This window comes from Saimiri boliviensis, chromosome 2 (assembly GCF_048565385.1).
Source record: "Saimiri boliviensis isolate mSaiBol1 chromosome 2, mSaiBol1.pri, whole genome shotgun sequence".
Classification (NCBI taxonomy): Eukaryota; Metazoa; Chordata; class Mammalia; order Primates; family Cebidae; genus Saimiri; species Saimiri boliviensis.
In genome coordinates this window covers 127,182,066-127,197,348 of record NC_133450.1, presented here as the reverse complement: position 1 = coordinate 127,197,348, position 15,283 = coordinate 127,182,066, and the positions used below count along the sequence as shown (strand labels likewise).

Genomic DNA, 15,283 nt, shown 5'->3' with positions numbered 1-15,283 from the left:
CCAATACATTTCCCTTTTTCTAACTGTTGAACTCCTACCCACCCTTCAAGGCCCAATGCAAAAATTTCTTCTACTGGATCCTAGCTGCTTCAGGGCCTGTGTCATGGCACGTAGTACCTTGAATCATAGCAGCCACTTCTGTACCTGTGTCCCCATCTAGACCTCAAGTTCCCTGAAGGCAGGAGTGGGTCTGACTCACCCCTGAGGTTGTTGCAGAGGCATTATCTGTTCTTTGCGTTACTGGTGAAGGGGTGGGTGGAGGAAGGGAGAATTGTTGCACCCTTCCCTAAGCGCCTGTTTACTGGCACGATCGTATCCATTCCGCGCCGATCCTCCGTAGTCCCCCTCTGCCGGCAGCGATTCCTCCGTGGGGCACGGGCACTTCGGTCCCGCGGGGGAGCCCCATTTCCAACCGTGGCAACTGAGGCTCCCAAAGGTCTCGCGACCCGCCGGCGTCTACAGGGCGCAGGGGCCCGGCCACCCCGCCGAGCCAGAGGCGCTCCGCCCCGCGGCCTGGCGCACCTGGCCCCGCCCCGCCCGGACCCCGCCCCCGCCCCCGCCCCCGCCCCCGCCCCCGCCCGGACCAGAGCCGGTTCCGCGCCTCGGCCTCCGCGACAGGTGCAGCAGAGCAGAGCCGAGCCGGCAGCGCTCCGAACCGCGTCCTCCGCCCCACCATGGGCAACAGCGCGGGCCGCAGCGACTTCGAGTGGGTCTACACTGACCAGCCACACACGCAGCGGCGCAAGGAGATACTGGGTGAGCGCGGCGCGGGGCTCCCGCCGGGTGGGGACCACCCCAAACGCCCTTCTTGAGTTGCGTCGGGGAGTAGAGCCCAGACGGCCGCTCCGGCTAGGGTCCGAAAGCCAGCGGGCGCTCTGCCATCGCCACTCCCCTTCCCGGCGTCCCCGGCCGGCTCCCCGAGTCCCCTATCCCGGCCGGGTTGAAACTCCCCCGAGACCTGCGGATTCCGAGGACCCGTGCGCCGGGGGGCGCGTCTCAGCTGCTCCTTGAGGGCCGCGGGACACGAGCCATTCCCGGGGCTGGGGCTGTGGCCGGGGCGTTGGGACGCGAGGGCCAGGGGCGGCCCCGGGACGCGCTACGAGGCGCACGCGTTCCCTGGGGCGGAGGCATGTTCGGCGCCGCGGGGCCTCCACCCGCAGCCACTGGGCGCCCGCTGCGGTCAGACCCCTGGTTCCGGCGGCCACGGGCACCCCAGGCTGGAGATCAGGGCGGATGAACGCCGGGAAGGGAGCAAAGGGGAATGAGAGGCGCGCGTGGTTTTCTTTGAGAAGAGCAAGATTGTGCTAAAGAATCCGTCTATTCTGGCATGTCGCTTATTATGTGGTGGCTGCTTTCTTTGTCGCTTCGTGTCCTCTGCAAGGAGGACATCTTTTTACCCATTTGGAGTCACTGTCGTTCATGCCAGAGGCCCCATCCAACCCACAAGCAGGGTGGCCCAGGTGAGTCGTTCTTGGCCCGGGCTTATGGGGCTAAAGGGCCCGGGCCTGGAGAGTGGCTTTTGCTGGATGCCACCAAATTCCCAGAGGCCAGGTGGAGGCAGGCCTGCCCCTCCCGCCCGCACGCGGAAGGCTCCTCTGCCTTTGTCAGCACAGCGCGTTGGCACACCTGTATTGTAATCTTCAGTCAGATCGGGGAAGCGATACTGTTTCATTGTGGCTTTAATTTGCACTTATTTGATGGATGGTTTCAAATTTTAATTGGTCGTTTTGTTTTGTTTTATACAGATAGATAGATATAGACAGTCTCGCTCTGTCGCCCAGGCTAGAGTGCAATGGCGCGATATCAGCTCACTGCAACCTCCGCCTCCCAGGTTCAAACGATTCTCTTGCCTCAGCCTTCTGAGCTGCTGGGATTACAGGCACCTGCCACCAGGCCAGCTAATTTTTTGTAATTTTAGTAGAGACGGGATTTCACCATGTTGGCCAGGCTGGTCTGGAACACCTGACGGCAAGTGATCCTCCTCCCACGTGGGCCTCCCAAAGTGTGGGATTAGGGCCTGAGCCACTGCACCTGGCATTAATTGGCCATTTTAATTCCTCCTCTTGGGTTTGGTCTTTTGCTTGTTAATTTGTTAAAGCTCTTTGGATAGGAGGTCTTTAACCCTTTGCGTCTTAAAGGTTGGAAATATATTCCCCGTTTATAGCTTGTCTTTTGCTGTCACAGAGGCTTTAACTTTTTTTTTTGAGACGGAGTTTCGCTCTTGTTACCCAGGCTGGAGTGCAATGGCGCGATCTCGGCTCACCGCAACCTCCACCTCCTGGGCTCAGGCAATTCTCCTGTCTCAGCCTCCTAAGTAGCGGGGATTACAGGCACGCACCACCACGCCCAGCTAGTTTTTTGTATTTTTAGTAGAGACGGGGTTTCACCATGTTGACCAGGATGGTCTCGATCTCTCGACCTCGTGATCCACCCGCCTCGGCCTCCCAAAGTGCTGGGATTACAGGCTTGAGCCACCGCGCCCGGCCCAACTTTTTTTTTAAATTCGGTTGAATTGATTGGATTTTTTCTTTAGAGTTTTTCCACTTTGGTGCCTTTCTGACCCATCCCAAGAATATGGAAATATCCATACTATTTATTTTTTCTTTTTAATATATATTTTTTGAGATGGAGTCTTGCTCTGTTGCCCAGGCTGGAGTGCAGTGGTGCAGTCTTGGCTCACTGCAACCTCTGCCTCCCAGGTTCAAGAGATTCTCCTGTCTCAGCCTCCTGAGCAGCCTGTACTACAGGCACGGGTCACCCTGCCCAGCTAATTTTTGTATTTTTAGTAGAGGTGGGGTTTCACCATGTTGGCCAGGCTGGTCTCGAACTCCTGACCTCAGGTCATCCACCCACCTATCCGTCTGCCTCTACCTCCCAAAGTGCTGGGATTACAGGCATGAGCCACTGCACCTGGCTGTGCTTTGCTTTTCTTCTTTTTGAATTCCATGGCAGCATATTGAGATATTGTGACTTTTAAATGTTTGAAATGCAAGATACATTGAGTGGCTGGCCTATGCATCCCAAGGTAGCTGTGGCCTCAGGAGCTGGAACTCTGGGTGGGTTTGTGAGTGCTGTGGTTTCTCCTGGGAGGTGAGGAGCAGCCCAGTACCGTCTGGCCCCAACAGTGGTAGCTGCCTCCCCTGTGCTGTGGAGCTCCTGCGGAGGCCGGGAGGAAGCTTGGAGGTCATCTGACTGTCCTCCCTGCTCATCATGTGAACAGGGCAGGTGTCCTGGCTACTGCCTCTCAGCAGGGCTGAGGCGGGAGCAGGGCTTTCCTTGGTCCTGTTTGCATTTCTGTCCCCTTCCCTGACTGTCCCCAGCTTCCCCTAACAGAACTCACTGGGCATCTGGCCCCATGTGGAAAAGGTGCAAGACACATAGCAGCCAGAGTCTAGGAGCTCTTATCCATAGAATAGGAGCCAGGCCTATCCCAAAGCCCCCTGGAGGGATCCAGGCACTCTGGGCTGTGGCCTCACTTTCCCAATCTGCAAAATGTGCAGTTGTCCTACTAGGCAGAGTAGATCCGAGGACAAGATGACACCTCAGCTGGGAAGGTGTCCGGGGTGGTACCTGGCACTCCAGGATGTGGGGAAGGAGGTCTCTCTAAAGAGGGAAGCCACAGGCCCTGAAACCAATGCAGGAGACTTTCTGGAGTGGGTGGCTGAGACGGTTGAAAGACTTGGAAGAGGGAGAGGTGCCAGGGTTTGGGGAGCACACGTCCCCGGGGCTGGCTCTCCAGGGAGCTTGGCCCACATTACTTTCCCTGCAGAGAGGAAGCAGGTACTTCTTTCCACCTGTTGCTCTGAGCTAATGAACTTGGAATGTTGCATTCTCTCTCTCCCTGGCATTGGCACCAGTTGTTCCCCATGTGAATGTCCCTCCTCTCTGCTCTGCTAGGCTCTCTCTTGCTTAGCCTTGCTCACGAAGTCTCACCTCCTGCAGAAAGCACCTCGGGCTGCTCCCAGACCTGGCACAGCTGGATGGGGACCCCTCCTCTGGGTCCCCCTCCATGGCTCAAGCCCTCTGGGCTCCTTGGGGCAGAGTTCAAGCACTTGGCTGTGGAGCTGATCTCCTGGCAAGGACCCGAACACCCACTCATTAGCTATGGGTGAGTCTGTAAACAGACAAGGAACTGAGTCCAGGCAAGTTAAAAGGGGTTAGGAAATAAAACCTTCCTAATGAAGTTTCATGCAGACTGAATGAGGTGATGTGTAAAGTGCTCACTCTAGGACGCCCTGAGTGTCAGCTGCGATAAGAAGGATCAGCGTCTCAGAGATAGGCCTGGCAAGGCCTTAGTTTCCCTGAGGACAGGGAGTACTCTGCCTTCTCCATGACTAAGCTGTCCCCAGTCCCCAGAGAAATGCTCTGTGTAACTGACAGTGTCTCTTTACAATAGAGGCAGGAGTGAGGCTCAGAGGGGAAGCAACTTGCCCGAGACCACAGAGGCCAGGCTGGTGCTCAGGCAGCTCCTGCCCCACCCAGTTGGCTCCTGCAGCCTATGCCAAGCTCCTGGTGCCCAGGGATGCTCAATAACAATAAAGATCCTAATCTCAGAGTCGGAACCCAGGAAGTCCTTGCAAAGAGCTGGCTCCACGAGCTCTGTGGGTTGGGGCCAAAGTCCGTCTCCAGCTCCTGCCTGGGAGGGGGACACGCTCCCCAGAGCAAAACTTCCTAAGAAAGTGGGGTCCCCTCGGCCAGGGCTGAGGCTCCCTGGACTAAGAGGGCAGGACCAGAGCCAGCGAGACTGGCCCTATCAAAGACCCAGCCAGGTGTGGCCTGTGGAATAAGAAGCAGGCTTTGGGGTTTGTTTGTTTTTTAATGAATAGCTTTGTAATTTTGTTTGTTTTTAAATTATGAAAGGGCACACATGGTAATAAAAGCAAATAATCAAAGAAAAACAAAAGAGGAAAACCCAGAAGTGAGACTGCAGGCCATTGTTGGATTATTTGCTTCAGAAAGGCCTAGGCTGGGACTCTTGTCAGTGCCAAGTGGTAAAATCCAGACCCAAACTGCTGGAGCTACCAGGGAACTTGGGGCTCCATCTCCCAGCCATGGAGCTGCCCAGCTGCAGGGTACCCCCATCTCTATGACGGACGGGGGCCTGGCTGCTCTCAGACCTTCAGTATGTATTTGTCACTGGAATGAAAGGCAGGTTTAGTGAGCAGCTGGTGAGAAAGTGGGCACTTTCCGCACTTTCCAGATCCAACTAGGTCCCAGGGTGCCTCCCACACTGGAGACAGGATCAGGCTAGTCTTGGCACAAAACCTCAGGTGGCAGAGATGGAAGCTGTGGGCAGGTGGCTTCCCAGAGCTTAGGCCAGGGCTGGGAGGAAGACCTTTAGAAAGGAGGAGATTAGGAGGGCTTTGCTACCTTTGTGAGGAGAGGCTTGTCCTAGGTCGGGTTACTCACCTGTGGATGGGCGGGGGAAAGGCCATGTCGTATGGAAGCATTTCCTGCTGTGGCCACCAGGTGGCATCATCAACCCTGAGCAGCTCTGTGATGGAACAGGGAGCTGGGAAGCAGGTGGCAGCAGAGGTGGAATGTTGGGGTGATGATGGGCCATGACAAGGGGTACCTCCCATGTACCTAGTGAGTGACTGTCATGTGATGGCATTTGTCCTCGCTGGGAAGGTGGTAGAGCACATCATTCTAGTCTAGATGTTGCCAGAGTGAGGGCTTGGGGGCCCAGAAGGGCCCAGCATGGAAGTGGTAAGAGGACCCTTTGCTTCTGGGAGTCCCACTGGGGACAAAACAGAAGTGATTTTATTGCCAGTCAGTAAGGAGGTGCAGAGGTCGAGTGACCTGCAACTGGGAGAAGGCATCTGACATGGGGCTGGCCCTGTTTCTGCCACTGCTGGAGGCAAGCGCCTAGCAGCTTTGCTGGCCCAGCTGCCTGTTTCTGCTGCAGTCCTTCTGCTCAATGGCTTAGTGGATTTGTCAGGAAAATTTCTAGGTAAAAGCAGTAATGCATCAGAGTTGCACCAGGGTGATGTAACTGTCCTGTGGGTGCAGGGGCTTTGGGCTGGCCTCCCTGCAGCAGGCCCTGCCTCCTGCTCTGCCCTCTGGGTTTTTATGTGCAAGCCTGCTAACTGGTGTAAGAGTGCAGATCTGCTGGTGCCAGCCATCTCACACCTCAGCACCTGCTGCCCCTTCTTCCCCATGGGCCCCTAGGGAAGACCCCACCTCCACGTGCTCACAGCCACAGGGGCTGTCAGAGCAGACACCTTACAGATGGAGACTGAGGAGACAGGTCCAGAGAGGGACAGGGGCTTGCTCAAGGACACACAGGAGTCTAACTGAACCTGACCAAGGATTTTGTTTTTTCTTTCTTTCCTTTTTTTTTTTTTTTTTTTTTTTTTTAAAGACGGAGTCTCACTCATTGCCAGGCTGGAGTCCAGTGGTACAATCTTTGCTTGGCTCAGTGCAGCTTCTGCCTCCTGACTTCAAGCAATTCTTCTGCCTCAGCCTCCTGAGTAGCTGGGACTATGGGCACATGCCACCTCGGTCAGCTAATTAATAATTTTGTATTTTTAGTAGAGATGGGTTTTCGCCATGTTGGCCAGGCTGGTCTGGAACTCCTGACCTCAGGTGATCCATCCGCCTCAGCCTCCCAGAGTGCCCAGCCCCGATCCAGGTTTTTCTCTGGGTGCTTTGTGGCAGTGTAGCCAAGCACTAGATCGGTGCTGATGGAGTCTGAGTCCACATCAGGGCCCTGCTCAGGATTGTGCAGGCCTGAAGTCGGGGGTCTTGGGTTCAAGTCTTGGCTCTGTCAGCCTTGCTGCACCTTGGTGGGCCCTTCTTTGTGCCTCCCCGGACCTCAGACCCATCCCTTCTGTGTTCTGCCTGGACAGGGTAACTTCTAGCAACAGCTGTTTTTCATGGCCACCTGCCCAGATGCCTTGTGCCCCATTGGGGTCACTGCTGGAGACCGTCTGTGTGGGTCTGTTTATCTTGGTTTCAGGTGGCTGTGCAGGTGGGGCTCTGTGCTGCCTTATGGAGCAGGGAACCCTCAAGGCACATGTGTCCTCCTGCCATCCAGGCTGGAGGTCTGGGAGGCCAGAGTCACACCTGAGGTCAGCTGAGTGCCCACAGCAGGGCAGAGCCCACAGGCTGGGCCAGACTTGGGTATCTAGCCAGAGCCCATGCTGGCCTGCGATTCCTGGTGGGGCTCCCAGGGAGCTGTGTCTGTCCCTGTCCTTCTCTGCCTTGATCTTTCCCCCTCTCCTGTGGCCTAGAGAAGATAGGACCCAAGGCCATGGAACTGACTGACTCCCCCTGCAGTACCACCCACTCTCCCTGTGCCCCTTTCCTTGAGCCCCTGGTAGAGGCCCCGTATTAGTCAGTGTTCTCCAGAGAGACAGAACCAATAGGATCTATCTATCTCCTCTCTCTTTCTCTCCTCCCTCCCCCCTTCCCCCCTCCCCCTCTCTCTCCCTCTCTTCTCCTCTCTCTTCCCCCACCATCTCCCTTCCTCCCCCTCCCCCTCCCTCCATCCCCAACACTCTCTCATTTTGCCATTACTGTCATCCAGGCTGGAGTGCAGTGGTGCAGTCACAGCTCACTGCAGCCTTGAACTCCCGAGCTCAAGTGATCCTGCACCTCAGCCTCCCAAATAGCTGAGACCACAGGTGCACACCACCATACCTGGCTAAGTTTTAAACTTTTCACATAGGTAAGGTCTTGCTATGTTGCCCAGGCTGATTCTGACCTCCTGGGCTCAAGCAGACCTCCTGCCTCAGCCTCCCAAAGTGCTGAGATTATAGTGTAAGCCACCATGCCTGGCTTTATCCATCCATCCTCCATCCATCCAAAGAGGGTATTTATTACCTGTCTGTCTATTCATCCATCCAAACAGGGGATTTATTAGGGGAACTGGCTCATGTGATTATGGAGGCTGTAAAGTCCCATGACAGACCGTCTGCAAGCTAGAGACCCAGGGGTGGCAGCAGGGGTAGCATGGTTTAGTCTGAGTCGCAGGGCCTCAGAACCAGAGACCTTAGTATGATATTGAAGGCCTGAGAGCAGGTGGAGGTGGGGGGTAATAATGTAGTTCCTGGAGTCCAAAGGCTGGAGTTCTGATATACAAGGACTAGAGAAGCATGTGTTGCAGCTCCAAGAGAGGGAGGGAAGGAGGGGAGGCGGGGAAGGGGGGAAGAAGGGGAAGGAGAGAGGGGGGAAGGAGAGAAGGAGGGAAGAGGGGGAAGGAGAGGAGAGGGGGAAGGAGGGAGGGGGAAGAGAGAGGGGGGAAGGAGAGGGGGAAGGGGGGAAGGGGGGAAAGAGGAGGGAAGAGGGGGAAGGAGAGGAGGGAAGAGGGAGAAGGAGGGGGGGAAGGAAGGGGGAAGGGGGGAAGGAGAGAGGGAGGGAAGGAGAGGGGAAGGAGAGGAGGGAGGGAAGGAGGGGGGAAGGAGAGGAGGGAGGGAAGGAGAGAGGGGGAGAAGACAGGGGGGAAGGAGGGGGGAAGGAGAGGAGGGAGGGAAGGAGAGGGGGGGAAGACGGGGGGAAGGAGGGGGGAAGGAGAGGAGGGAGGGAAGGGCGGGGGGAAGACGGGGGGGAAGGAGGGGGGAAGGAGAAGAGGGACGGAAAACCTTTGCCTCTGCCTTTTTGTTCTGTTGGGGCCCCAGCTGATTGGATGGTGCTGGCCCACAATGAGGGTGGGCCTTCCCCACTCAGTCCACTTACTTGCTGCCAGTCTGGAAACACCTTGGCAGACATATGCAGAAAACAGGGGCATGACTGTAGGATGTGCCAGCCCAGTGGCTGTTTCTGGGGTCTGTGAGAGACAGGACCAGCCCACAGCTGGGCTGGGTGAGGGGCTGGTAGGATGGGCACTGCTGTCCTTCTGTGTGCAGGTTTCTCCTCTCTCTGGTGGTCCAGAGTGGAGCCCCTGAGGGAAGGCTGGGGCTTGGAGGGGCAGCTGAGTCCTGCGAGGTGCTGGGGAAAGCAGGAAGGGCACAGGGCTCCCTGAGGGTGGGCTGCACAGGGCATGGTGAGAGATCCTGAGGGTGCCCCACACAGGTAGATCTTAGTATCTTCGTTCAGCAGATGGGGAAACTGAGGCCCAGTCTCCAAGGTTAGGGCTGCTAGGCTTTGCTGTGGCCCTCACCTCTGAGGGGCACAGGAGTGGCCTATGCTTGCCTGTACCCAAGCACTGGAGGCCTGGGCCCGCCCTCCCCAGAGCTCACCTGGGTGTGTGGCTCACTTGGCCAGGTGTGGCCTGCCCCTCCCTCTTGCCCCGAGGCTTGGCCTCCTTCCAAGAGGAAGCAGAGACTGGTTGCCTGGGAAAGACAGGATGGGGTGGGGGTAGGCCTGGAGCTGGCAGGTCCCCAGGAGGGCTGGCCACTGCCCTGGGGGTGAGGGGTGTCCCTGGGTGAGAGGAAGGCAGTGGAGCCTGCCTACATCCCAGCAGGCAAATGAGACTTTGCATGTGACTTCCTTGGTCCTGTGCCTGGGCCAGAGCCTTCCTGAGCGGGAGCTGCCAGCAGGCACCCTTGGCCTGCTACACAGGAGACACTGCTTCCCTGCCTGGGACTGCTTTGCTGCAGGCACTAGGCACGCACCCCCGGGCTGAGGTCCCCCACAGGAAGCACACAGGCAGCACTGAGGCACAGCCTCTGCGGGGTCCCCGCTGGCCCGGACCTGCTGGGTGGGAACAGCTGGGATATGGAAGGCCAGTGTGGGCTGCATGTGCCCCTACTGGAGTCTGGCCCTCTGAGTCTGCAGGATAAGGCTCGGCCAGGACAGGGGGCAGCAGGCCCTCGGGCAGCACTGAGTGTGACTGGCCTCTGTGTCCGGGGGCAAAGGGACCAGCGAGGTTTGCTGGCTGCTCCCACCCTCTCTCTCCTTGGCCACTGCGGTGGGAAGAAGCGTGCGGAGGAGGGCGGGGTGCAGCCCCACTGAACAGGGCCTCACGCCTCCCCGTCTTCCCTGCAGCCAAGTACCCGGCCATCAAGGCCCTGATGCGGCCGGACCCGAACCTCAAGTGGACAGTGCTGGCGATGGTGCTGGCGCAGCTGCTGGCCTGCTGGTTGGTGCGTGGGCTGGCCTGGCGCTGGCTGCTGTTCTGGGCCTACACCCTTGGCGGCTGCGTGAACCACTCGCTGACGCTGGCCATCCACGACATCTCACACAATGCAGCCTTTGGCACTGGTTGTGCCGCACGCAACCGCTGGCTGGCCGTGTTTGCTAACCTGCCTGTGGGCGTGCCCTATGCCGCCTCCTTCAAGAAGTACCACGTGGACCACCACCGCTACCTGGGTGGCGACGGACTGGATGTGGACGTGCCCACGCGCCTGGAGGGCTGGTTCTTTTGCACACCCACCCGCAAGGTGCTCTGGCTGGTGCTCCAGCCCTTCTTCTACTCACTGCGGCCGCTCTGCGTCCACCCCAGGGCTGTGACCCGCATGGAGGTGCTCAATGCGCTGGTGCAGCTGGCGGCCGATGTGGCCATCTTTGCCCTGTGGGGGCTCAAGCCCGTGGTCTACCTGCTGGCCAGCTCCTTCCTGGGCCTGGGCCTGCATCCCATCTCGGGCCACTTCGTGGCTGAGCACTACATGTTCCTCAAGGGCCACGAGACCTACTCCTACTACGGGCCCCTCAACTGGATCACCTTCAATGTGGGCTACCACGTGGAGCACCATGACTTCCCCAGCATCCCAGGCTGCAACCTGCCCCTGGTATGTGGCTGGGGTGGCAGGGCTGTGGCAGAGCAGAGCAGGGCTGCATGGCCATCTGAGGAGGTAGGGGCCCAGGAGGGCCTTGGGCCATGCCCAGCGACCTCCCCCTTTTGGTGCTGGTCATGGCATGGCCACTCACACTTGTCCCCAGGGCAGGAGGAAAGGTCACTCAATACCGTCGAGTTAGGGAGGCAGGGTCTGAGAGGCATTTCACAGTGGAGGCTGCTTGAAGCTTGCCATGAAGTATGCCAGAGGGCTGTGTGTCCTCTGGCAAGCTGCTTACCCTCTCTGTGTCCCAGCTTCCTCTTCCTTGAAGCAGGGTGGCGTTAGCGACACTGTGTGGAAGCACCGTCTGCAGACTCTGTCCCTGCTCATTCCTTGTCATTGCCCTGTGACCCTCCAGGGCCCTGAGAGGACAGGGCAGGCCTTGCCCTTTGCAGCCCAAGGGGCTTGGCCAGAGCTGATGAGGAGCGGAAGCCCCAGGGTTGGGCACCTCTGCCTTGGGAGACTGGGAGCTGAAGAATTTCTGAACAAGAAAGGACGAAGGGGAAGGGGAGGAGGAGCCATCCCTCAGCCATTGCCAGCCTGTGCCTTAGTGGCCTCTGGCTGCCTAGAAAGAGCTAGAGTGACCTGTAGCAAAGGGGGCAGAAAGTGGCACTGGGGTGTTCAGGTGCCTGGGAGCACCTCTGCGTGTGCACATGTCTATGTGAGCGTGTTTGCCCTGTGATTATGTGTGGGTGCCTAGTATTTGCACGTATGCAGGTATGTGCATGTGTGCCTGAGCGTGCATACATGCTCTCTGCATGTGGTTACGTGTGAGCACTTGCCTAGTTGTGCAGGTGTTTGTGCACAAGTCCCTGAACACGTTGTGTGTGCGCCCTGGCCTGTGTGACATGGATCCCTCAGACTGGTTCCAAGCCTGGGCTGTGGCCTGTGCCCTCCTTTCTGGCTGGCAGTACCAAGGCGGTGCTCTGCACTGGGGACTATCTCGCTTGAACCTCACTACAGTCCAGGAAGCAGCTGCCTCCCATCCATTATCCCTGTTGTATAGATAAAAAGGCAGAGGTGCAGGGGGAGCGGTGCCCACCTCAGGAGCTGACAGGGCACAGGGGGGAGTGGTGCTCGCCTCGGGAGGTGACAGGGCACAGAGGGGAGAGCTGCCCACCTCGGGGGGTGACGGGGTGCAGAGGGGAGCGGTGCCCGCCTCGGGAGGTGATGGGACGCAGAGGGGGGAGCTGCCTGCCTCGGGAGGTGACAGGGTGCAGGGGGAGCAGTGCCTGCTTTGGGAGGTGACGGGGCGCAGGGGGAGAGCTGCCCGCCTGGGGAGGTGACGGGGCACATGGGGAGCGGTGCCCGCCTTGGGAGGTGACAGGGTGCCTGGTGCTGGCTTTGCCTCCCATGGCCCTGCTGTCCAGGTTTTGCAGCTGGATCCCCTGCATCCTGAGAGCATCCTTAGGAGGTGACGGGGTGCAGAGGGGGGTGGAAAGGGCATTCTGTGATGGGAGTTGGAGCGGTGGGGCGGGGTGGTGGTGCAGTTGCAGGCACTGAAGCTGGGAGCACTTCCTGGAGGAGGCGGGTGGGTGTGTTGGTGCAGAGCAAAGGCTGGAGGTGTTAGCAGGTGCTCAAGAGGCCTTTGCAAAGTGACAAGTACTGAGGCTCGCCGATGCCGAGGTTGGCGGGTCACTGGGCTGAGGAGCATGGGTGTGACCCTATGGCCTGGCAGGACTCAGGTGGGCTATGCCTCAGCTGCTACCCCAGCAGTGGAGTCTGTGGATCAGAAAGTGGGGTGGGGTCAAGTGGAGTGGTGCACTGAATTCTGCAACTACCACTTGGGGCAGGGCGCTCTGAGCCAAGCCTGTGGGTGCCTCTGCCATAGTGTCCTGGGCTCAGCTCAGGCCACCAGGCACTCCAGCAGGGAGCACCAGCCTTCTGCATACCCAGGGAGGTGGGGGATGATGGTGGCAGGGAGGACTAGAGGGGGTGGCCTCGTATGTGGCTGAGCTGGACATGGGTACCCCGGAGGCTGTGATGTGTGTGCATGCATGTACACCTGTGTGTATGTGAGCAGACATGTCTGTGCATGAGCGTGTGCAAGAGCAGCATGTGCTCAGGTGTGTGCGTGTGCTTGCACGTGTGGCTCCGAGGAAAACCAGCCTCTGAGCCCCACCTCCTCTCCACAGGTGCGGAAGATTGCGCCCGAGTACTACGACCACCTGCCGCAGCACTACTCGTGGGTGAGGGTGCTCTGGGATTTTGTGTTTCAGGACTCCCTGGGGCCCTATGCCAGGGTGAAGCGGGTGTACAGGCTTGCAAAGGATGGCCTGTGAGGCTGCCTCCTGGTGGCCATCATCCCCTACCTGCCCCTCCGGTCTCTCACCCCAGCTCTGAGGGGATGCATTTTCTTCCTGCGCCCTGGGCTGCTGCCCTTGTCCCCTCGGAGCGTCCTGCACAGCACACCTCGCCACGGCGGTGTGGGCTGCAGGGCTCCATCTGCTCGTGGACTCACCCTGGTCCTTGGCAGTGGCCCTCCCTTTCCGTCCCTCACTGGGTGAGGCCTGGCCCTGCCCCATGGTGACGTGGGTGCTCTGAGCCCACGGTACCCACAGAGCTGACTTCTTGGGGTGCCTGTGCCATCCATTAAACCCGGCGTTTGTTTCACAGCCCATGGATTGTGCTTCTGAGGGGGTGCTCTGGGCTGGAGCCTGGCCCCAGAGAATGGGGCACTGGGCTGCCCCGAAGGGTGGAGCTTGAGGCCTGAGTGCCGCTTCCTCCAGGCCAGGCCCAGGTCCTGTGTGCGCTCCTGGCTCTTTGTGAGATGGTGCCTGCTGCTGGGTAGTGTCCCTGAGGGCCTGCCACTACCATGTTAACACACACTGAGGTGTTGACAGCAGAAAGCTCACTTTGGTCATCTGTGTGGCCCTGAATCCCCTCCTGGCAGCCAGGGACCCCACTCCTCCCTTGCCTGGCTGAGCCCGGCAGAGGCTGGCTCTCCAGCCTGGAGCCCAAACTGCCTGCCTCATCCCCACTCCTTGGGTCTGTTCACTTCCTGCTCTCCCTAAGCCTTCCGGCACAGGGAGTGTCCTTCAACGCATAGAGGGTCTGTCTCCCACACCAGCTTAGAGGGGGTGCTGGCTGGGCAGGTGAATGTCCTGGTGAGCCACAGCTCAGAGGGATGCGGGCCAGGCAGCATTCTGAGGGTCTGTGTGAAGTGGGCTACTTGTTGGTCCTTTCTACAGAAGGGCTGAGGGCACAGCTGGGATGTAAGAGGTTGTCTTCTCCTGGAGGGCTGGGCTGGGGTGGGTCCTGATGTCCTAGAGGTAAGTAGGCAGCAGGAGGGGTGCCTGGGTGAGGCTCTCCCTGCCAGAGAGAGATGGAGGGGCCCAGCCCTGCTGCTTCCACCACAGCCCTGGGGAAGGCAGCCTCAGCCTCCAGGACTTAGGAAGGGAGACCAAGGCTGCAGTCTGGGCTTGAAGGCCTTGCCATGAGTAGGGTCCCAGGGGCTATCCCTGCTGACCTGAGAGATGGAGGCCTCCCCCCACACCTGGGAGTGGCCTCATATGGTGCCAGGCTCCCATGTCCCTGGGCAGCCTGCTGAGTGGCACAGGAAAGCAACTTGAGCCCAGAATCTGTTCTGTGAAGGAAGCACCACTGGCCCCACACGAAGACTTTGAGCTGGGCGGCCCCTCCCTGTACACACAGGCCCGCTCACAGGCTGATGGGAGCCCCAGAGCACCCGCTCCTCCTGCTGTGTCTGAGGGGCACCTTGTCTAGCAGTTTTCTTCAGACAACACAAAGGGGCATGTCCAGGCCTCATCCACAAGCTGGAGGCCAGGCCCAGGTGTAGAGGGTGGTTCTGAAGATAGTCCTTGGAGCTCTCAGGGAGACTATAGGACCCCTGGCCTGGGTGGGGAAGCAGGAGAGAGCAGCTCTGAGCTGTGGTCTGCAGGTCCTGGGTTAAAAGTGCCACCAGACCTTGGTCCCTTGCCTCCTAAGGGGCAGAACAGTCATATTCCTGTCACTAGGGCTGCTGGGAAGCCCAAGGAGGTACAGTATGTCAGCAGCAGGAGCTGGCCCTTGAGATCAGCCACTGGGTCCCAGTATGCCAGTGCTGGCTCCCTCCCTTGCGGGGCCCGCTGGGCACACTGCTCTTGGTTGCCATGGTGGGGGGGTCACATGGGAGAACAGGGGCATGAACGGTCACAGGATCTCAAGGCCAGCCTGTTGGTGACCCTGGGTCCTAGAAGCCAAGGGTCAGAGCCTGTGTCTCTGGCTTCTGCCTCAGGGCAGGGGCCTTGGACAGGCCATTGCAGGCCAGGTGGTCCTCCCAGGAGACTTTGTGGAGCCGAGGAGCAGGCAAAGCTGCCTTGCATTTGCCCGGTGTCTACTTGAGCCCCACATCCGTCCCTCCCCTGGACAGGGCACTCGGGCCCTGTCGTCAGAATGCACACGGAGTCCTGTGGAGCTCGGGGGTGCGGGCTACACTTAAGGGCCATCTTCCTGGGGGTCCTGAGGCCCAGCCCCAGGACACTCAGCCCACCCTTCCTGGGCTTGGGAATGTTCTGAGCCAAACTTTCTGAGACCGCCATCTTGCTCCGACGACTCCTGGTCAT

At 59.0% G+C, this 15,283-nt stretch overlaps 1 protein-coding gene across 2 annotated transcripts; it reads left to right on the top strand.

Moving 5' to 3' along the window:
- Positions 1-587: 587 nt before the first annotated feature.
- On the top strand, positions 588-15,266 carry DEGS2 (delta 4-desaturase, sphingolipid 2). Of its 2 annotated transcripts, none has more exons than XM_003941616.4 (3): positions 588-756; positions 9,931-10,673; positions 12,854-15,266. In XM_003941616.4, exons 1-3 carry the CDS (start codon positions 675-677, stop codon positions 12,998-13,000), a joined length of 972 nt encoding a protein of 323 aa, XP_003941665.1. In that variant the 5' UTR covers positions 588-674; the 3' UTR covers positions 13,001-15,266. The 2 variants fall into 2 exon arrangements, with proteins under 2 accessions (XP_003941665.1, XP_010350679.1); XM_010352377.3 differs by lacking the exon at positions 588-756 and adding an exon at positions 1,079-1,460.
- Positions 15,267-15,283: the final 17 nt, after the last annotated feature.

Coding starts and splice junctions, on each gene's coding strand:
- DEGS2 (XM_010352377.3), top strand. CDS start 1,328: ATGTCGCTTATTATGTGGTGGCTGCTTTCTTTGTCGCTTCGTGTCCTC. Junction 1,461..9,930: donor CCACAAGCAGGGTGGCCCAG/GTGAGTCGTTCT, acceptor TCTTCCCTGCAG/CCAAGTACCCGGCCATCAAG. Junction 10,674..12,853: donor CAGGCTGCAACCTGCCCCTG/GTATGTGGCTGG, acceptor TCCTCTCCACAG/GTGCGGAAGATTGCGCCCGA.